Below are 23631 nucleotides of genomic sequence, written 5' to 3'. Positions count from 1 at the left end.
AGGTAACTAAAACAGCAGAGAGGGAAACCTTTGATAAGAGGCAGGGCTACTATAATTTATTTAAATCAATCCCCTCTTGTTTTTGGAATATCTTTTAAAGTATGAGTTTTAGTTTGTTGCCCAGCTACCCACTAATTTCAACCCATCCTACTCAATATTGCCAAGAGAATCATAGATTCCCATTCTCTAACTGCCAAAATCCTGATTGCCTAAAGTACTCACTCAATTCCTTAAATTAAAAATTGAATCTTCCTACAGATTAGTTGTTATCTAATTTTAACTTTATTGTCACTACCTTCCAATAAGAACCTTCTATTATAGACAAACAGGTTACTTGTTTTCATAGAGTAAATCTGCAGTCTTGTTTCCTTGTCTTTGCTCATGGCATACTTCCTGGACAATCTTCTTTCTCTTCATTGGGAATCCTGCAATCAGACTGCCTTTCCACTAACATTCAAAAAAAAATTTTTTCTAATGTTTATTTTTGAGAGAGAAAGAGAAAGAGAGAGAGAGAGAGAGAAACAGAGCATGAGTGGAGGAGGGGCAGACATAGTCTCTGAAGGAGGATCCAGGTTCTGAGCTGTAAGCACAGAGCCTGATGCGGGGCTTGAACTCATGAACCTCAAGATCATGACCTAAGCCAAAGTCAGATGCTTACCAACTGAGTCACCCAGGTGCCCCTCCACCAACATTTTGGAAAACCCTCCAGGGATTACACAGAGGCTAAAGATGGTTCTTAGAGTTCAATGAAGTGTATTACCCTCTAGGCCAGGGCTGTCTAATAAAAATGATGCAAGCCACCTATGTAATTTAAAACTTTCTAGGGGTGCTTGGGTGGCTCAGTCATTTGAGCATCCAACTCTTGGCTTAGGCTCAGGTCATGATCTCATGGTTTGTGAATTTGAGCCCTGCATCGGGCTCTGTGCTGACAGTGCGGAACCTGCTGGGGTTCTCTGTTTCCTTCTCTCTCTGCCCCTTCTCTGCTCGCACTGTCTCCATATTTCTCAAAATAAATAAATAAATAAACTAAAAAAAAAATCTCTTAAAAAACCTTCTTACTAGCCACATAAAAAAATAAAGTTAAAATTACTTTTAATATATTGACTCAATATATGCCAAATGCTAATATTTCAACATAGAAGATCCATGACATGGATCTTATATACTCAATATAAGAATTCAGATATTTTACCTTTTTTTGGTATTAAGTTTCAAAATCTGGTGTATGTTTTGCACTTACTGCACGCCACCACGTTTAAAGGGTAAAGGGCTGCATTTGGTTAGTTCTAGGGCAGTTCTAGGCAGGGTCCATTTTCAATTTCCTTCTTCTCCCTTAAGTCTCTAGAACTGTGATGAGAACAATCTATCATGTGAATTCCTAGCACTTATTGTTAGTACCGCTCATTATTATGTGGTTCCCTGTCATTATTTATCTTTTGATACATTTATCTTGTCTCATAAACTAACCTGTAAATTCTTTGAAGTCTGGGACCAAGGGCTGATCCGATCTCAAGGTTGAAAATAACTTTAATAAAACCAGGAACTAATTCTGCTCTTGATGTATGGCTCCCCTGCACCTAGTGCCTCTGAAATAAGCCTTGGAATCTAAGGTCAAATCTGGTGGTTGATGCATCCACACATCCTAAGGCAGACAACTTCTTTGACTAGTGCTAGAAGGGGATCTTCAAGATCTGAAATGTTTCTCTCAAGTCTGCTTTTCTTGAGACATGAAACAAATTATGTCACATGATGAGTCTTTATCCGGTACTTTTCAACCAGTACTTTTTTATTTGTCACGTTTTGGGGTTCTCCTTGTCATCAGCTCTCCTCCGAAATAATTCCAACTTTTCTGAGGTTTTGCTTTTTCTTTCTTTCTTTCTTTCTTTCTTTCTTTCTTTCTTTCTTTCTTTCTTTCTTTTATTTTCTTTCATTTTTTTTTTTAACATGCTCAATCTAGACTGAACGTAGAACTCCGGTTATGGCTTGGCCAATGAGGAATTAACTGGATCACTGTTGATTGCCTCTCCATAAAACACAGTTCCACTAGGCATCAAGACGCATTCGTTATGAGAACGGCAAGTTGGGAAAGTTAAGGAGCCACAGCACATTAAGTCATGCCATCTTCACATCCCTGATGTTTAGTCTAGAACTGTATACACATACACCAGGCAGTTCTTGAGGTTAGTTAATTTTTCTTGATATCATCTTCCTGTCTTTGCAAATGAGCCAGGGAATCTTCAGACATTGTGTTTTTGGTGTGGGCTGTCCCACCAAAGGACCCGCTAGCAGAGATAACTTTTAAGAGAACTAAGGTGAGGACTAAGAAAGTTTAAGGAAAGCGAACCTGAGTCCAGGGAACCGTATATAAAGTGTCCAGTAGCCGGGAGCTCTGGCTGGTGAAGAAGATGGCAATTACCCGGTTCCTCATACTGCTCTTCCCTCCTGTATCTTAATAGGAATTATTACTTCTTTGTCTTCATTTTAGGGAGAAGAACCTGGGAAAAGACGCAGCGAACTCAAGTAATTGCAAAGAAAGGCTCTGAGGTGGTGAGCGAGAGGCTGCAGGTCCGGCCCTGTGAGGACACCCACCTGACCAAGGAGTCCTGGGAACGCGCGCGTCCGCGCCCGTGCCCGTTTGGGGGCACGCCCTCGGCGCCGGCTGGGTCTTTCTCGCAGTTCTGCGGGCAGGAGGCGGGGCGGCGGCGCGCACGCGGACGGGGTGGGGCAGGAGGGAGCTGACGTGCCGACGTTGGCGCCGCTGCCGGGCGGGTGACGTGTAGGTCCGCGCCTGCTCCGCCCCCTTCCTCCTCGCTGGATTTGTAGGTCTGTCTGGTGGTCGGGGCGCTGTACTCTTTTAGTGGGAGCGACCCCGGCGAGCCCAGGTTGAGGTGCGGAAGAAGGCACAACGGTGCAGCTGCCGGAATCTTCAGCTCTCTTCGCTCCCCACCCGGCGTGGGAAGTAAAAATGAAAACGAAAGGGAGGTAGGCGCGGAGGTAGGAGCTGACCGAGTGATGGGAAGCGCGTGAGCTGGGGCCGAAAGGTGAGGAGATGGAGCTGGAAGTGGGAAGGGGAGGGCAGGTGGCGGGAGGCAGGGACTTGGGGGCGGACGACGCTACGGGACAGTCGCCTCGGGTCTCCGAGGGAAGCCACGAGCTGTCATCCCCCCTCGGGGCCTGAAGTCATATCCCTGGTTTCCGACAGTCTCGTCCACTTTGGAGTTTGTAGGTGGGGGTGGTGATCAAAAAATCACCCTAGCCGTATATTGTACAGGTGTTAGACCACTAGGTGATGACCAGATGGGGAGGTTTTTCTTTCCTGTGCGTAATTTGTTTCTTTTAGTTCCCCCCCCCCCCTCACCTCCGGTACAAAGCCGTGGTAACTTTTTCGTTTACCTCATATAGCTTTTTAAGAGAAAAATCTGCTTTGTATTTTTTACCCTCACACTGAAAAGTAAATAGTCTGGGTAGGGTGTTGACCATGGTGAATTGAGGGTGCAGTCGACGAGTCTAGAATGTTCATTTTGAAATAAGTAAATGTGTGTGTGTGCGCGTGTAAGGGACGTGTTGTGAGTACGTGGGCAGTTGTAAGTTGTATTAAAAAGTCTTTTAAACTGAAGACCATGGGGGAGGGGAAGAAAAAAAAAAAAAGAGAGAGGGAGGGAGCCAAACCATAAAAGTCTCTTAAAAACAGAGAACAATCTGAGGGTTGATAGGGCGGTGGGTGGGAGGGGGTGATGGGTATTGAGGGCACCTGTTGGGATGAGCACTGGGTGTTGTATGGAAACCAATTTGACAATAAATTTCATATTAAAAAAATAAATAAAATGAATAAATAAGTCTTTTAATCATAAATTAACTTATTCATTGAATGCAGTGTGTTCGTGTAATCTGCTGTTATTTGGTTTTTTAAAAGAAGCATAATTTTAGCAGTAACTAAAAGTTTGATGTGATTGGTATCACGTGTTCACTCCAACTAGTGATCATGTTTTCTTTTTACAAGTAAGGTTAGATTGAATAGCCAGTATCTCCATCACTAGATTTCATGTTTCATGGGTTGAAATATTTTTTTTCTCATTTTTGGAGTGTTAGGAAAAGTTAAGAATTCAGCTATTGATTCTACTCTGCATTGAACTTCTGTTCATACATCTTTTATTTATTTATTTTTAAAAATTTTTTTTTTCAACGTTTATTTATTTTTGGGACAGAGAGAGAGGGAGACAGAGCATGAACGGGGGAGGGGCAGAGAGAGAGGGAGACACAGAATCGGAAACAGGCTCCAGGCTCTGAGCCATCAGCCCAGAGCCCGACGCGGGGCTCGAACTCGCGGACCGCGAGATCGTGACCTGGCTGAAGTCGGACGCTTAACCGACTGGGCCACCCAGGCGCCCCATACATCTTTTATTTTTAATGACGGCTGTAATAATAGTCTCACATAAGAAGAGTGCTCTTAGAGATGCCAGTTAAGCGTAGGCTATATAATCTTATTTGAATGAATTTTTCATGACTTAGCCTTCTTGATCCCTGCTGAGCAGTTTTGTTTTATCATTTCATTCATTCATATGTGCCAGGCACTGTGCTAGGCCTAGGAAATCAAGAGAGATACAGTGTCTGTAATTCGGAACTTTCTATGGAAAGTTTAATAGAGGATCTTAACTAGGATTCCTTTTCATGTCGTGGATCTCTAGTGGACCAAAATAAAGCTTTTCATGAGAATAAGTTATTGTCAATGTTTACATGTAACTGGCATCTAAGAAGGGGCAGATTATTGTCCTTGAACGGCATGACTTGATTTTCCTTTGATCAAAATGAGAGTATACATGCCAATGTTTTGCCAGTTAAGAGAGTAATTTTTTCTTTTTGCCGAGTTGGCTTAAATACAAAGTTCACAATTGGAAATCAGTTTCTACCTGAAAAGAAAGATTTTATTATTCCAGTTTTTACATTGGCCACATTGGATCTCCTATGTGTTAATGACTTATAATTCATAAGAATTCTGCACACAAAGCATATTCATCAGAAATGTGTATGGTACTTATTGACAAGTAAATTTTTTGTCCCATAGTACCTTCGTTGGGGAGGTAGTTAGTGTAAGCCCTTTCAGTGCAATGTATGTCTTCATATAAATACGGCACAGTTTTCAACTTTGAGAAGATATCTACCTGAAATTGAAATTTTAACAAAAACATTTATGGAAAGAAAAAATGCATAATTACCAAGGAGGAAAGGTATCTTATGTAGTTAGTAATTGTGAAAAGGTAGGTGTTATGTGTCTATCTCCTTCTATAAAGTTTTTTAAAGTAGGTACTAGATCTTATTTCTTGTATAATGCCCAGCTCATAGTAGACGTTCCTATATAAATGTTTATTCATTCAACATGTACCATCTCATTTAAGTCCTCACTTTGCATATAGATGAGCAAGGGAGCATGTTTGAGTGTGCCTGATGGGTATTCAGATTCATTTTCCTGCTGTTATGATAATCAGTTATATAGGCTGTCTTATTTATGAAACTCTATTATTCAGATTTAATGCAGTTCAATCCATCTTTGAATGTTTCAATTTAATCAGGTCATTCGACCTGAAAGGGGCATAAAAAGTCATTTTGAAGCCCCTCTTTATTTCGTTAATCAGAAAGTTGATACCCAGAGAAGTGAGCTGATTTTTTATCACCAAACAAAAATTGACATCTGAACTCAGTTCTCATTAGTTTTATTTTACTTTCTTCCTACTATGTCATTTTGCCTCTCCTCGTTATAACTTGAACAGACTTAACTCTTGGAAACCTTTGTAAATTAAAATAGAGTCCTATTTTATCTTTCTGGTTTAGGAGTTTGGGGCTTGTCTACCTCCACTTCTGTGATTCACTCTTCAGAGAGAATTGTTGGGAAGTGCATTTGTTATTAAAAGTTTGAAGCTGGGGCGCCTGGGTGGCGCAGTCGGTTAAGCGTCCGACTTCAGCCAGGTCACGATCTCACCGTCCGTGAGTTTGAGCCCCGCGTCGGGCTCTGGGCTGATGGCTCAGAGCCTGGAGCCTGTTTCTGATTCTGTGTCTCCCTCTCTCTCTGCCCCTCCCCCGTTCATGCTCTGTCTCTCTCTGTTCCAAAAATAAATAAACGTTGAAAAAAAAATTAAAAAAAAAAAAAAAGTTTGAAGCTGATGTGGAAAATAAGGGTGGAATTTAGAACAGGTACATAAGAACGTAGTAAAGTAATTTTTGGTAACAGTAAACATTCTCAGAATATGTTTTAATAAGCTAATTACTGAGAAATATTTATATTTGAAGGAGATAAAGTTCACACATAGTTATTTAATAACTAAACCAAAGATTCTCAACATTCCTGAATCACAATTTCTGGGGATGGTGTCTAGAAATGTCTTTTCAGGTAACTCCCCAGTGATTCCAATACAACCAGTTCATATTGGAAACTCTGCATTAAACCATATGAATTCACAAGCCTCTTAATTTTCTATTCTGTCCTATTAAAGCAGAACTTCAAAAGAAGGGAGGGAATTAATGTCAGGACTATGGAGTAGAGAGGCAGTTTTAATGTTTCCCAGTATTGTTAAACAGTTGCTAGTTATTTTGAAATTAATTCAGTGACTACCAAGTTACTCAGTTCTGTGTAGCTAAGAAGCATTCTTTTAAGAGTGAAGGAAGCTTTGCAAAATATTAGTGCTGTCTGTACCCTGGAGATGGGGACGCAAGGGATAACCTAAAGATTACTTCTAGAAAGAGTCACAAATTAATGCTCTGAGTATATATTCTCAGAGTTCCTTGGTAGAGGCTAAGAACCATGCAAGATATTGGGGAAAAGCAAGACATACACTACTGCAGTCTTGGAAATGACTGTCAAGATGCTGGCTTTGTGAGACTGTTGAGTGAATTGACTTGAGGTGAGGAAAAATGCTAATACCAGTGAGTGCTGTCCTGGTCAACTTGAAGTAAAGCAGAGGCTTTGTCACTGATTTAGAAAGTGAAAAAGTTGCTATCCCTAGTCACTGATTTTGGTGTTAGTTTGGGGAAAAAATAGCTGTTGGGGAGTTTGCAAAATGACTGATTTAACTCCAGTTTTTCAGAGCTCTTCTCTTTGTATTTATTGGAAACAGAACAATGGAAGAACATTATTGAAATTCTAAATCCGGTGGACATTTTGCCATGTTTCTTGGTAGCATTTGATATGGTTGACCATACCTCTTTCTTAAAACTCTCTGCTTTGTTTCAGAAACACTGTATTCTGGTGTTTCCTTGGCCTTTATCAGCCTTCTACTAGTCATAATTTCCTCTGTCAAGCTTTTCCACCCATTTATTCTTTAAAGGCTTCTGTTCTTCTACCGCTGCCATCTTCTTAGTCTTCACAGATCCTTAGGTGATTTTTAACTATTCCTATTGTATTCCTGATAATTTTCATTTTTATATCCTGAAAGCAGACCTCAGTCCTGAACTCTTCACCTGAGTATTCAATTCCTACTGACCATTTCTACTTGAATGTCATACAGATATCTCAAACTCAACTTGTTTGAGATTGAACTTGTGATATTACTATAATTACTATTAACTTTTCCCTAGTTCAGTATTAATTGTATTGTGAACCTGATCTATAATTGTGGAAGTCAGTCTTGGACTTTGCATCCCCTCCCATCCACCCCTCTTCTGTCACCACAAACACAGATAATTAGAGTAAGCCAAACAGATTTGACTTAAACACTTGGATTTATCCACTTTTCTCTGAATCACTACTAGTATTTCAGTTTAGGAACCCTTCAAGCCTTCATCTTTTTTCTGCATTACTGCCACAGTCCTTGGTATCTTTCTGCTTCTGGTCTTGTCTTTTTGTGGTCTATTCCCTTCACTGCAGTTGTAGTAACTCTTATTAAACACAGCTCGAGGCAAAACTCGCTTGGAGATTTCTTTTACTGTCAGAATGATTTCTAAACAGCATGACTTAAATGGCCCTTCATGACCTGATTGCTCTTCCTCCAGCTCCATTTCTTGTCACATTATTCCTTGACCACTACACTGGGTCATCTTTTTGTTCCTTGAACGTGAAGTATTCTTACTCTCTATGTTGCCCTGTTTACCTGGCTGACTCTTCATCCTTGAAGTGTCAATATAAGAAACCTGCTTCTCTTTCCCCGCTTCCTTTCTTGCTAAGCTAGATGTACCTGCTCTGTGTTCTGGTAAACTCTTTACTGCCCTCTTTTAAAATAAAAGTCTTATTTTGTATTGAGATAGCTTGTTTAATCAGCCTGCCTTCACTAGACTGTGAGCTTCACAAGGATAGGTACCAGATTGATTTTGCTCACCATAGTCTATCCAGCCTGGATATAATAGAAATTCTAGTTAAGAAATATCAGGTGAGTGAAAGCTGTTTGTACATTCTTCTGAGGTTTTCCTTCTGAGCCTGTTCTTACCCTAGGTTTTCTAGCAACTGTCAACTTTTACCATTCCTTTTTGTTTTGTGCTTTTTTAGCTTGAGATTTAGAAAATACCCAAATATTAATTTCAGAATTAAATTTCTGCATGTATAAGTTCTTGAGTTCTTTGAGAAGGATGGCATCATGAGTTGAATAAATTGTGTTAGATTTTATTTCTTCTGTTTGTGAGAAAACTTACTAGTTTGTAAACTATCTTATCTCTTCTTAAGGACTAAAATTAATTAAATAATTTATATGAAAAATATTTTTGAGGTCTTGAAATAAAGATGTAAACATTAATATATATATGTATGTATGTATGTATATGTGTGTGTGTGTGTGTGTGTGTGTGTGTATACACATATAGATATATACCAGACCTGTAAATACTGCCCTTTTTTTGTGGTCGCTTTGTACCTCCCTTTATCTTTTCTGTCAGTTCATCCATTCATCCATTAAACAAATAGTTATTGAGAACCTGCTGTACCCCAAACACTATTTTAGGTGGTGTGGATACTGCAGTGAACAAAACAATGTTCCCACCCTCATGGGGCTCATATTCTATTGGGTGAAGTTAACAAATAACACAGCCAACATCGTTATGTGTTAGGTACCATCAAGTAAGTGAGTTGGATGCAAGAGAAGGATCAAGGAAGAGGTGCTGTAAGGTGGTCAGAGGAGGCTTCTCTGGTAAAGAGACATTTGAGCAAAGACCTGAGGAAATGAAGGAGCTACCTATGTGGCCTGTGGGAGAGGAGTGCTTATGCAGGGGGATCGACTTGTTACAGTTTATATCACTGGAAGGAAGGCCGGTGTGGATGCCCCAGCATGAGCAAGGAGGAGGGTTATAGGAGATCAAATCAAAGCATAGGAGAAACCCAAGTTCTTTAAGCATTTTGAAGTTTATGCAGAGATATGTGAAACCTTTGGAGGGTTTTGAACAGAGGGGAGCCACAAATGTTGCCTGTTTTTGGGAAGAATGATTCTTGTTTATGTGTGGAAATTAAATTGTTAGAGAGTAAGGATGAAAACAGGGAGACTAGGCAATTGTAATAGTCTGTAGGGTAGACTATAGGTAGTCTTACAGGGTAATGATGAGAAGTGGTCAGATTCTGAATATATTTTGAAGGTAGAGTTGGGAGAATTTGCTGATGAATTGAATGGAGTAAAGTATAACTACAAGTTTTTTTGGCCTGAGCAACAGGCAGAATGGAGTTGTGATTTATTCAAGTGACGTGACCACAGGAGGAGATTTGCAGCAGGAGATCAATTTTGACATTTTTAAGTTTGAGTTAACCTATTAGACATCCAGGTGGAGCTGTGGAAGAGGTAGTGGGTATGCAAATCTGGAGTACAGGTGAGATATAGAGAATGGAGATAAGAATTTGGAATTAGGATATAAATGATACTTAAAGTCTTGAGACTGGATGGGATCCCCTGAATGGGATCTCCAGCGTAGCTGGAGAATGGGGTCTGAGCTCTCTGATCTTGAGGCACAGCAATGTTTAAAGGAGGATGAGGAGGAACCAACAGGACAAAAAAGTGCCAGTATTGCTGGAGAAAAAACAAGAGATACTGGTGTCCTAAATGCCGAGTGAAGCCACTGTATCTAGAAGGGCTGTGTCAAAAACTGACAAGGATTAAATAAGGACTGAGAAGTAACATTGAATTTGACAGCGTTGAGGTTATTGTGACGTTAATAGCTCTTTTTGTGGAACAGTGGAAGTAACAGTGGAGGCTGGTTTGATTGGAGTGGCATTTTTATTGCAGATAAGCTAAAAAAAAGTAGGGTATTAATGGGAGAGGGCTGTGGAGTCGGTTAGGTTTTAAATATGGAAGCCCCCATAGCATATTTTTAGGCTTCAGAAATGATCCAAAAGAGAAGAAAATATTAATGAGAGAGGGGACAATTTCACTTCAGCAATTTACCACTGTATGTCCACTGAATAAATTTTTCTTGAACTAATGAATGGATAAAAGTATTTTCAACAGATGCTATATATTTTTATCAGTGTTGAATAAAAAGTGGGATAAAGAACACTTTAGTTGACACCTTTTTTGTTGTTGTTGTTCAGATGGCTGTGAAAATTGATTAGATTTCAGTCTTCCTTAATTAGATTACCACTTCTACTTTTTCACATGATGAGCCTGGTGTTTCCCAAGTTTTTGCAGCTGCCTTTACAAATGATCTACAATTAAGGTGTGCTGCTGCAGTGGGCTTGTATAATCTTTTACATTGTGTTCATCTTGTCCCCTCTAAACTTTTAAAAAGTTTACTTCAAATATTTGGAGACCTCTTATGAACTACTACCTTAAATGACATTGAAGCACGTTGTGGGTGGGAATACTAAATAAGCATCCAGATGCTCAGTGTTCATGTTTAATCTTTCATAAACCTGAGAATTTTTAGATAGTATTTTCAGAACCTACAATTTGGCTTTCAGTCTGATGCTTTTACAACTATTGTCTCTCTTAGTGTTTATTAAACTTTTAGTGTTTAGTAAACTCTCTTCTGTGTTTATTAAAACTTTTAATTAGGGGCGCCTGGGTGGCGCAGTCGGTTAAGCGTCCGACTTCAGCCAGGTCACGATCTCGCGGTCCGTGAGTTCGAGCCCCGTGTCGGGCTCTGGGCTGATGGCTCAGAGCCTGGAGCCTGTTTCTGATTCTGTGTCTCCCTCTCTCTCTGCCCCTCCCCCACTCATGCTCTGTCTCTCTCTGTCCCAAAAATAAATAAACGTTGAAAAAAAAATTAAAAACAAATATTAAAAACAAAAAAAAAACTTTTAATTATGGAATATTTCAAGAATACTTGCAATTTCAGAAAATAATGTACCAAACGCTAATATAGTTGCCATGCAGATTTAACAAGGTTTAATTTTTACCTTATTTGCTTCAGATCTTTCTTTTGGAAAATTACTGCTTTTGGGCACCTGGGTGGCTCAGTTGGTTAAGTGGCCGCCTCTGGCTCAGGTCATGATCTCACTGTGGGTTTGAGCCCCGTGTCGGGCTCTGTGCTGACAATGCTGATCCTGCTTCAGATTCTATGCCTCTCTCTCTCTGCCCTTCCCCTGCTTGCACTGTCTCTCTCTCTCAGAAATAAATAAAATAAACATTAAAAAAAATACTGCTATTTACAGGATATAAACCAGGGCATAATGAGGGAGTTGATGGAAAGAAATGGGACTGATTAACTTGGTGAAGAGAAGACAAAGTAGAATGGCTGGTATGGTCACCTATAGTGTGAAAAAGAAGGCTTAAATTTGATAACTTAAATATAGATAGTTTTTTTCTTTGTAAATTTTTTTTTTTTTTTTTTGGAGAGAGAGAGAGAGAGGGCAAGAGGGATGGGGATGGGGAGGCTCAGACAGAGAGGGAGACACAGATCAGAAGCAGGCTCCAGACTCTAAGCTGTCAGCACAGAGCCTGGCACAGGGCTCGAACCCACGAACTGAGAGATCATGATGTGAGCTGAAGTCGGACACTTAAGCAACTGAGCAGCCCAGGCAACCCTAGATAGTTTTTTTTGTTTTGTTTTGTTTTTTTAAAGTACATTTACAATCAGAAAGCAACATCCAGTACTCAATAATCAATTATTTTATGGTCTATACTTCCGTGGAAATTTTTACAAAACATTGAAAAACATGTTCAACCCATACAGATGTCATTTTTATTAAAAAGTCAGCAGATATCATGATTTCTCTAGTGTCTTCACTGTAAAAATTGTTAACCAGCAATCTTTAGAGAAATGATTACATTACTATTTAAAAATTTAAGGTCACATGCTATAATTTTTAAAACATCAGAGTGAATTTCATGTTTCTAATGCTTTTTGAAGCATGGTGTTTCAGTAGATTTAAAAAAGGTAAAGGGTATCATTATGAAAACCTGTTTTTCCTCTCAATTGTAGTATGTATAATTTATTGTTAGGAAAGTGGTTTAGAAGTTAGAATATAAAGTATGAGAACTAATGGGCCTAACCCTTTCAAACACTTTTTCAGTTTATGAAGCTGTGAGTAGCAGAGGATGAAGTCTCATAGGGAAGTGATGGTTCAACTCAAAATAAGGGACAGAGGAAAACATTCTTGTAGACTATATTTGTTAGGGCACGTTTCTGACTGATATAACAGAAAGTGGAAGACGATGCCCTGTTTTGTTTTTGTTTTTTTCCATTAGTATTTAAGTTTTTATTCATAAATACTGAAACAAACAATTTAGACCGAATGTTAAATAAAGCATATATATTAGATGCAGTGTAGTAACACTATAGAATTTTTGCTCTCTATGTATTTGTTCTAATTCATAATGCCCAGTGTGTTAGTGATTTGCTTTTCTGTTTTTATATTTTTTGTTTACCATATAAATTCATTTGAGCCCTCATTTTAGTATTTTTCTCTACTTGAGAAAGAGGGGTATTGAGTGTGTGCCAACTTCTTTTATATAATGTCAATGTTAGGGCTATTTAAGAATATCCTCTACTATGCACAGAACAATAATAAGTAAAGATTAAGGTCATTGTACCCTTTGATAAATATTTTTTGGATTTGGAGTGGGTAATCCTAGTTGTTTGGGTATAAAACTTGAGTCAGATTTCCAAAAGTAGCTCGTATTCAGTAATGCAATGGTGCTCCATATAATTGTGATACAGAGGAATAAGTATAAGGTCTGGAAAATCCATTCTCTCTACATAGCTAACGCTGGTTCTAGAGCATCACCAGAGCATCACTAAGAGTTGTGGTTTGGTGAATTCAGGTCTTATTAAGGGACAGACATAAATTATTTGGGTCTGTCTTCCAGAAGCCCATAGATTAGGGTGGAATGAAAATTCTGCCTTTCTCAGATAATCTGAACCAGGACCTTTTGACTGTTGGGTTTCTGTTCCATGTGTTCTCTAGGGTAATATGTGTACTTGTTTGGTATTTGTGGGGTGTTCTTTCTGACTAAGAACTCTTTCTAAGAACTCTTGTTTTTTTTTCCCCCAATGTTTATTTATTATTGAGAGAGAGTGAGAGACAGAACATGAGCATGGGAGGGGCAGAGAGAGGAGGAGACACAGAATCTGAAGCAGTCTCCAGGCTCTGAGCTGTCAGCACACAGCCTGATGTCGGTCTCGAACCCACAAACCGGGGGACCATGACCTGAGCCGAAGTCGGATGCTTAACCGGCTGAGCCAGCCAGGTGCCCCTGACTACTCTTGTTCTTAATCAGTGCTGATATGTTAATCAAGACACTTGTTTTTTCAAGGGCCTTTAAAGGAAAGCTTTCCTTATCCTTAAGAAGTAAAATTAATGTAATTATGGGGATCTCCTATAATATAAAGGCTATTTAGTTTATAGTTAATGAGCCTAATTAGGCCCATTCCTTCTAGGGTGGGAAACCTGGGGTTAATACAAGTAGTTGGGGGAGGTAAATTAGAGTATGAACCATAAATTTCATTTTTAACAAACCATTATGTATATTGATTTATATTAAAAGTATACACACACACGTATTTATTTCCCCCTTGCTTTCTCTGTTCTCCATGCTCCACGTGTGATTTTTTTTTTTTTTTTAATGTTCATTTATTTTTAAGAGACAGAGACAGAGCATGAGCAGGGAAGGGGCAGAGTGAGAGGGAGACACAGAATCCAAAGCAGGCTCCAGACTCTGAGCCGTCAGCACAGAGCCCGACGCAGGGCTTGAACTCAGGAACTGCGAGGTCATGACCTGAGCCGAAGTCAGACACTCAACCGACTGAGCCACCCAGGCGCCCCCAACGTGTGATTTCTGATTTGATTGGAAACTATTGAAGAACAGTTGCTTCTTGTTTAAGAATGAATTAGGATATAAATTGAACTTCTTGGATAGAAATTAGGAACAGTTAAAATTGCTTTTGAAAATCCTTCAGTTGGACATAAGTCATCAAAACACACTGTCTTAGTGTGTTGTGTGCCACCATGTCTTTTCTCCAGACTTGGAACATACCAGTATCTTCAGATGAACTAGGTGAAAAAGTTGGTTTGTGCTTAATGGCAATGTTGTATATATTTTTTTAAGAAGAAAACATAGTTTTCAAATATTGGAGTCATGCAATGCCGCAAGATGCTCACAGTTTGAGATGCATATGGTGATTGAAATGGATGGTTGAAGGGAACTTCCTGTTTTTGTTGCTCATCCTCCATTTACTCTGGAGCAGCTAGCTATTCAGTGTGTGAAATAGTGGACAGAATCTCCAGTATTATTGTTTTGGTGTGTCTATACCTTTTATTTGGCCTGTTTTATATGGTTGATTCAAATAAGTAAATGTGCCCATGATGGGACTCTATTAACTAATTGATGGCAATAATGTACAATTAAAGAAAAGGCAGAAATCTTTTTTTAGAGGGTACTGTGAAAAATTACCCCCTTTTGAAATGGCATAATAGAGGATTATGTATATATGTAATATATCTATGAAGGCTGATGTCTGAATTCTGATCTTGACTGTGTTAATTTTTTAACAACTCACTTTTTAGAAGTAAAATGTAAATACTCCAGTTTATTTTTCAAGATTTGGCCTGTGGGCATATAATTCGATTTTAGGTATTGAAATCTTAAATTCTAATTTTTATTCCATTCACAACCTACCCATCATTCCAGTGTTTTTATCCCTCACCTATATTATATCACTCTTTTTTTCCCTCTAATAATTCCCTAGTATCTATGATTGCCAGCAACTAATTGCTGACTTTACATTCATTAGGAAATATAGTTTGGCTATGGTGGAGATTTTGTTATTTGTTTATAATGAAAACTACAGTAACTATATTTTCCTAAAATTACTGCTAAGCAGTAATTTTAAACCCCATTTAGAGTTTAGAAACAGATTTAAAATAAAGGATCGTAAAACTTTCTTTGTGGTACTTCAGAATAATGTGTACTAGAATTCTAGCCCAGTGGTTATTGGTCAGTATCATTTCACAAAGGGAAATATATTACTGTCAGGTTCCCCCCCCCCCCCCCCCCCGCCATTTGAATGTTTAAAAGGGCAGTTAACTTGACTTCAAGACCTTTTCTTTTTATCTGTACACATATCTAATCAACATTGTAAAGATTCAGATAATCACAGATGGGTACTTCTGGCCGTAAAAATCTTTTGGGTTTTAGTCTTTATATGCTAAGGTGTTAATATTTATTATTAAAGGAATTTTTCATGTATTCATTTGCCACTTAGTACGTCACACTAAATGTGGAGTAAAAATTACTGAGGTAACAACTGCTACATAGGACAGTTTATCTTCATGTGCATTTGCTGTAGTCTTATAAATCAGAAATTTTAACTATAAACATTATGATATATCTTTAAGACCTCCCACTTGAATGTTTTTTCCTTTTGTTTGGACCTCAAATCCAGAACATAATTATTCTCATCATTTAGGCACCATTGTCCTCTTATTGCCCTTTTGTTATAAAACTTTAACCCTGGATTATACCAACCTTTTGTTCCTTTGCCAGATCGTTACCACTCTAAATTTGTGTTTTTTCAGTATAAACTGAATATTCAATGCTTCCTGAAAAATGTTTTTATGGTTAATCAATTTCCTATCTTATCATTGGTGTGAAGTCAGACTTTTGCCTGTCTTCAAAATTTTTTTCTCATCATCTTTTAAATAGTTTCAGCAGATCTCAAAGAAAATAAGTACTTTTGGTAGAACTTCCTTTCACCACCTTTTTCTCTCCCCATTCATTTCTGCTCTACCATGTTACAAATCTATCTGCACTTCCAGGTATCTCCCTCCTTCTAGCATGTCTTATCTCAAGACCCATACTTTTGTTCTCATTCTCTCCTATTTTCTCAGAGACTCTACTCCCTTAGTCATAGCCTTTCTTTTGATTATTCAGTCTTTCCCCCTCTCTACTGGCTCTCCCCTGATTATTTGATTTTACTCAGCTCTGTCCTGTATTTTCAAAATCTTGACCCATGTATTTCTTGCCCTTTCTTCTGGGCCAGGTTCCTTGAAAAAATAGCTTGTACCCATTTTATTTCCTCATTTTCTCCCTCTCATTTATCCTTCAACCCAGTGAAATTTGCATTCTCCCCAGTTTTTTGGAAACTATGTGTGCTAAAGTCATCTAAAACCTGAGAATGGCCAAGTACTGTGAACTCTGTAACAGCATTTGAAATACTCTGTTCTCTTGTGATAACACTTTCTTCATAGGACAGCTCTTTGTTGATCTCTTTCATAGGACTCTGTTCTTAGCCCTCTACTGTCTACTCTCACGTTTTTAGAGGTGCACGTGGATGGGTTTCATGGCATTCATGCAGCTTCTGAAATGAAGTACAAAACATTTATGTTGTGTGTATGTCTGTTTTCTCAGGGAGAGGGTCCACAGGTTTATTTACGTCGGACTTAAAGGAATGTGTTCACCTATGGTTTAAACTGCCTTGACGTGACAACACTAAATTCTCTATTTCCAGCCCACACCTCTAGTAGGGCATCCAAAACTGTTTATCCCACTTGATGGCCATGATCAAAACTTTCCAAAACAGAATTAGTCATCTTTCCTCTTCCTATATGCTATCTATACATCCGTATGCCACTATTCTTTCTCTCCTAAACCTGAAATTTGGGTGTTCTGCTCCTTTCCTCTTCCTCTTCACAGCCTATCCCACCCATCCTGTCTCAAATATAAGTATCTCTTAAGTTCATCTTTTTCTGCTTTTCCTTGCCTCAATTCCACCCTCTTTATTTTTCACCTCGTTTATTGTAAGAAATAACTTTCTAACTGGTTTGCTTGTCTCCAGTTGACCCTACCTTTAAACTGTTCACCAGACTTAAATCTGAATAATATTCTACAATATATTAAATTTCTTTTCCATGACTCTGTCAAGATAAAAAGCGCTTAAATTGAAGGGCACCTAGGTGGCTCAGTCAGTTAAGTGTCCAGTTTTTGATCTTGGCTCAGATCGTGATCTCATGGTTTGTGCGTTCAAGCCCTGTGTTGGGATTCCGTCTCTCTCTCCTCATGCCTCTCCCCCGCTTGTGCATTCTCTCTTTCTTTCTCAAAGTCATAAACTTTATTTAAAAAATGCTTAAATTGAGACATGGTGTTGGGTCTCTGCTTACATCTTTATTCTTCATGAGTGACCAATTGTACATTATATAGGTGTTTACATTTTTATTATTTTTTAAAGTGTATTTATTTTGAGAGTGAGCAAGCCTGTGCACACCTGAGTGGGGGAGGGGCAGAGAGAGAGAGGGAGAGAGAATCCCAAGCAGTCTCCATGCTGTCAGTTCAGAGCCCCATGCAGGGGTCAAACTCATGAACTCTGAGATCATGACCTGAGCCAAAATCAAGAGTCGGATGCCTAAGCCACTGACCCCCCCCTTATTTTTTTTTAAGAGTAAGTCTAAGTCTATTATTTTAGTTTTCTCCTTCATACCTTTATCTTTTTTTCTCTACCAGGCCAGCTCATTAAAGTCCTGTAAATCTCAACTTCCATCTTTATCTACCTTCTTTCCCACTCTATTAGATGTTCCACCTCTGTCTTCCTATAGTTATACCTGCATAATTATTGTAACCCTTCTTAACCATACTGTAAACGTGTTATCCAGGGCAAGTGCAGTCATAACCCAAAATGTTTTTTTTTTTTAATCTTTAGAGACTCACAGTGTGTCTAATGTATAGTAAGTGATCTATAGATATTTGCTGATTAAATAATCAAAGATGTAAAATTTGTTTTCTCATTCTGACCTTTATACATTTCCAATACCCTTAAGTGTTAGTAGTCGTTTTACTGGTACAGAGTCCAGTGAGTTTTAAAGAACAGAGTTCTGTAAATCTTATTTATACCCAGTGTCTGACATAGTTCCTGGTAAATAGGAGAAACTCAAATATTTGTGAATAAATGATTTACAGGTGATCATGAGCAAATGAGCTATTACATTTTTAAAGTGTTAGTATTCAACCTGACGAAGTAAAACCATAAAAACCAAATTAGAAAATCAAGTGCTTCATTTTCTTGACAAGTTTAATTAATATTTATCAATTTGATGAGAGCTCAGGGAGCTGTAAAGTTTCCTGTTAGTGTAGTGTGTAACAACAGTGTGACCTCATTACCAGGCTCTACTGTTAGATCTCTTCTTAGAGATTGGGTGTATTATTTTGTTTGTTAGAATTTGTTAAGTTTATGAATTAGACTTTATCCATTTTTATTCTTATGCCTTGCTGTTTTTAGAGAGGGGCAGGGAATTCAGGAGATTACCATTGGTTATGTCAAAATGATGGAAGTAGTAGTCCCAAATACCCCATTTATTCATAAAATATGCCAGAGGCAAAATATTACATGTATCACATGTCTTTTGTTATGGTGTTGCATTTTGAAAGCACTAACTTGAGTGATAAAAGGCAGGTTCTGAAGCAGAATATATTCAGTTTACTGTCAGCACCTTTCTTTAAAGACTTCAAGGTTAATGTCAATCATTATGAATAGAATGCCTGTCATTACAGTCTCTTAACCTAGATAGAGAAATTAAATCCCAGTACTCTAAGTCATGTTGTATGCCTTACTTCTCCTGAATAGATAATAGTAACTATGTTCCATCCCTGGGAGAATTGAGAAAAAAGTCACCCAATTCACACTGGGTAAGACTTAATTCTCTCACAGATAGCTGTTGAGAAAGGCTCCTTCCTTAGGAGGCATATTGTGCACCTAAACGCAGGTCACTGAATTCTTAGTAGGTGGAGACTCTTTGATCACTATTGATATGAGACAAAATTGAATGGTGATTTAAGAATAAAAGATAAAGGGTGCTTGGGTGGCCCAGTGGGTCATGATCTCACTGTTCATGAGTTTGAGCCTTGTGTTTGGCTCTGTGCTGACAGCTTGGAGACAGCTTGGAGACAGCCTGGAGCCTGCTTTGGATTCTGTGTCTCCCTCTCTCTGCCCCTCCTGTGTGCACATTCTGACTCTCTCTCTCACAAATAAACAGTAAAAAAAAAAAAAAAAAGAATGTAAGATAATATTCCTGTGACAGTTCTCAAAGTGTGGTCCTTGACCTAAACTTGTTGGAAAGTGTAAAATTCTTGTGCCACATCTCAGTGATATCTGATCTACTGAATCAGAAAATTGGAGGTAAGAATTAGAGTGACGGGGCCCAGTTTTAGAAGTCACCTGCACTAGGTGACTTTGAAACATACTGAAGTTTGAGAATCTCTGTTCCATGCCGTCTATTGACTCTTGCTTTCATTTCTTCATCCAAACACTCCAGAATATACTTACTCAAGTGTTAGAAAAATCCTGATGTGATTCCCTGAATCATCTCTCCTAACTAAATACATTCCCAATGAGTAGTTGAAATTTAAAGTCAGCTAGCTAGGGTATGTATTCTCAAATTGGGTCATTTTACTTTTGTGATTAAAATTATTCAATGTGATATAGGGCATCCAACCATTTTTTTCTCCCAGCCATTTTCATACCATTTCCTTATTGATTTGCAATGCAATCATTTGTGTTTTTTTACTTTATCTTTTTTGTTTCTGATTTCTAATCTAATTGTATTTTACTCAGAAAATATGACCTACATTAGTTGTCAGCAAACTCATTTGGTCACCCTGAGCCCAGTAATAGTTTTGCACTTTTTGAGTGTTTAAAACAAAAACAAACTCCAAAATATGTGACAAAGACTGCATGTGGCCTCCAAATCTAAAATATTTACTTTCTCTTCAGGAAAAATTTGTTGACCCCTAATCTATGTGATACTTACTTTTTGAAATTTGTTGAGATTTGCTTTATAGCCTAATATGCACAGACTGTTTTAAACTTTTATAAAGGAACTTGTGAAAAATATGTATTTTCTGATCGTTAGGTACAGATTTCTGTATATGTTCATTAAATTAAACTTACTAATTTCACTGCTCACATCCCCTGTATAACTTTACTGAATTTTGGGGGGCATTGGTTTGACCTATCAATAATCAACTATTACACTTTCACTTTGATGTTGGACTTTTCACTTTCTTCTGGAGTTCTATTTGCTTTTTTGTTTTTTAATTTATTTAACATTTATTTTTGAGAGACAGAGGCAGAGCATGAGCAGGGGAGAGGGGGAGAGAGAGAGAAAGAGAGAGAGATACAGAATCTGCAGCAGGCTTCAGGCTCTGAGCTGTTTGTTAGCACAGAGCCCTACGCGGGGCTCGAATCCATGAACTGTGAGACCGTGACCCGAGCTGAAGTTGGATGCTCAACCGACTGAGCCACCCAGGCACCCCTGGAGTTCTCTTTGCTTTAATTTATTTTGAGGCTCTTTCAGCAGGGCATACAAATTGAAAATTTTTATCTTCCTAGATATAATTTTTATTACTATGTGGAGAGGTTTTTTTTTTTTGTTTTAAAGTCTGTTTTGTCTGATTTGATATTTTTGGTAAAGCCACCAGCTAGTTTTGCTTTTTATTTATAGGAGGATCTTATTCCATCTAACCTTCTCTGTTCTGTGTTTCAGGTGTAGCTCTAATGTTCACTTGACTGCTGTTTAGTAATTCTGTCAATTTTTTGAGTGTTAAGTTTAATTCACTTATACTTATTGTGAGTACTGATATGTTTGGACTTATTCCTCTTTGTCCTTCTTAATCTTTACTTTGCCTTTTTGTGATAGCATACTGGGTTGTTTCTTCAGATCTTTATTCCAAGTCAGTGCTTTTTTCTTTCGCTGTATCTAATCTATTTAACCCATCCATTGATTGTTTATTAACAAGTATATATTTTTATTTCTAAAAGTTGTATTTTCAAATTTGCCTCATCATTTATTTTATTATTCATTGTTTTATAAATTCTCTCTTATTTTGTTAAACATGTCAGTTATTTTATATATATTCTGACAGAAGACTCAGATTTTTTCCAAGTATTAAACTTTGTGATAACTTCAAGGATATAAACAATCAAGAAGAAAAGCAGAATCAGGGTGTGGTCTGAAGTATTCTATATGGCCCCCTGGTTCTTTCCTTCCCATGTTGGACACATGTTCTTTGGCCCAAAATAATGAAATCTCTTAATTGAGGTTTGTGGGACATTTCAACACTGTGGAAAGTATCTGGATTATAAAACATCTGTATTTCAGATTCTGGAATGGAATTTCATAAGCTCTGTAGTTTTTACATTTTGGGCTAGATAATTCTTTGTTTTGGAAAGACTGTCCTGTGCATTATAGGATATTTAGCAGTATCACTGGCCTCTACCTACCAGAAGCCAGTAGTACCCCACAGTCTCCAGTTATGAGAACTCAAAATGTCACCAGATACTGCCAGATGTCCCATGGGAGGCAAAATCATCCCTATTTGAGAACTTACATCGCTTTTGTGACATTCTGTAAGGAGCCATGCCTTAGGAAACTATAGATTATAGTTTTGTTATAATAAGCAGTCTTAAACCAGGATAACCCTCCAAGAGTATTTCATAGATAAAGATTCCCCTCATAGTAAATATTATTAGTCTGTTTGCCAGATGGTTAGTTGTTTAGTTGTCAGCATGTCAACAAGGAGACTAGATCAGGTCATCTGACTTCTTTCTTTTCCTGGGAGGTCTCCCCTTCCCCAGCTTGCTATTCAGTCTCCCTGTTACCATTATCTTCTTTCCTCCACTTTTTATTCTTTTACTATTCACCAAATAATTATCGAATGCCAAAAATATTCCAGGACTGTTCTATTTGCTAGGACCAATCACTGAAATAAAGGTGTTTTTTTTTTTGTTTATTTATTTTGTTTGTTTTTTGTGTTTTTTTGTTTTTTGTCATGAAGCTTACTCTTTGTGGGGTGAGACACATAAATAAAATATCAAATATTAATTAGTGCTATAAGGATAATTGAAATTTTGTGCTTTGAGAGACAGTAACTGGGTAGCTGTTCTGTCTTAGATTGAATGGTGAAGAAAGTCCCATCTCAGGAGGTATCTTTTAAACCAAGATGTCTGTGTCAAGGAGTCACCTATATGAACATCAGAAAAGCATTTCAAACAGAGGGAACCATTAATGCAAATGCGGTTAGAAGGAAACATGCTTGATACTCGAAGAAGAGAAAAAGCCAGTGAGACTCTGAAAGCAAGAGATAATGGGAGATGAAAGCAGTGAGCATAAAACACAATTGGAGAAAAGATGAGAAAGTGCTTTCATCTCTCTCAGTGTGATTGGCAATAGTAATACACTATTGGAGGCCTGTGCTTGGGAATCTGTAGAGCTCATTTTGAAGGGATGTTGTAGTATACCCACAAACAAATGTTTTTGTGTTTCTTTTTCCTTTCTTCAGCCATAGAGAATGTGTTATTAAAAAACTTTGTGAGTAGAAAAAGTGTCAGGAGAATTTTTCAACATTGGTGGCAATTACTTTTTAACTAATTGATTTTTCTTTTCTCTTGTACAGGTCAATTTGCTGAGTTTGATTACCCCTCCAGCCTCCTCCCAAAAGATAAATATCATCTTGTTTTGTTTCAGTTTCAGGTTTCTCCTTGTATGGATCACTGATTGAATAATAGATGGCTTTACCTCGTCTCACAGGAGCTTTGCGCTCCTTTTCAAATGTCACCAAGCAAGATAATTATAATGAAGAAGTGGCTGACTTAAAGGTAAACTTTTTAAATGGAAAACATAATAAATGTAGAATGTGAGCAGATATTTGACATTCTTTTTCTCAATTCGGTGTGCTTAAAATGGTGAGTTTTATTTTATTTGGTGTTATACCAAGAAGGGGAATGGGTATGCTGCTGTTTCCTATAAGAATACTTAAACACCTATGACTATTGTCAGAGAGAATAATCAGAACTATGATATTGAGTTCTTATGTTAATTTTTGTTGCTAAATTTCTGCCAGGTTGGTTTTTTTTGCTTTTGGTTTTAAATAATTTAATCCAGTAATTTACCTCTGGGTAATCTGAATGAGTTTATGATGGATCTCTCTCTGGTAAAATTCTTATCAAGTGGACAAAAAATGTCTTTACCAGAACATGGGAAATAAGAATATTAATGTCTTAAAATCAGTACTTGGTCTCAGAACTGACTTCTGTCTGGTCCTTGAATTTGTTGTGGACTTTATAGTCCTGAAGGTATATAAACTGTATATATGAACAAGTAAGCTATGTAATATATACATGAAGGAACTGACCCTACGTTTGTTCTTTTTTGTTTTTTGTTTTTTTCTTTTTAAATCTTTATTTATTAGACAGAGTGTGAGCAGGGGAGGAGCAGAGAGAAAGGGAGACACAGAATCCGAAGCA

General features: G+C 37.9%; 1 protein-coding gene across 4 annotated transcripts in view; it reads left to right on the top strand.

The window, feature by feature from the left end:
- The first annotated feature begins 2763 nt into the window (after positions 1–2763).
- The window catches only part of ASCC3 (activating signal cointegrator 1 complex subunit 3), a 355335-nt gene continuing 334467 nt past the window's right edge, over positions 2764–23631 (top strand). The window contains exons 1-2 of one of the 4 annotated variants that reach the window (XM_045499142.1): positions 2764–3041; positions 22853–22983. In XM_045499142.1, the coding sequence (XP_045355098.1) occupies positions 22894–22983 (90 nt within the window). In that variant the 5' untranslated portion in view covers positions 2764–3041; positions 22853–22893. The remainder of the gene's footprint in view (positions 3042–22852; positions 22984–23631) is intronic. The other 3 variants (XM_045499145.1, XM_045499143.1, XM_045499144.1) reach the window with 3 other exon arrangements.

This window comes from Leopardus geoffroyi, chromosome B2, assembly GCF_018350155.1.
Source record: "Leopardus geoffroyi isolate Oge1 chromosome B2, O.geoffroyi_Oge1_pat1.0, whole genome shotgun sequence".
NCBI lineage: Eukaryota > Metazoa > Chordata > Mammalia > Carnivora > Felidae > Leopardus > Leopardus geoffroyi.
The sequence above is the reverse complement of the archived record's forward strand: the minus strand, read 5'-3'. Positions and strand labels throughout refer to the sequence as shown.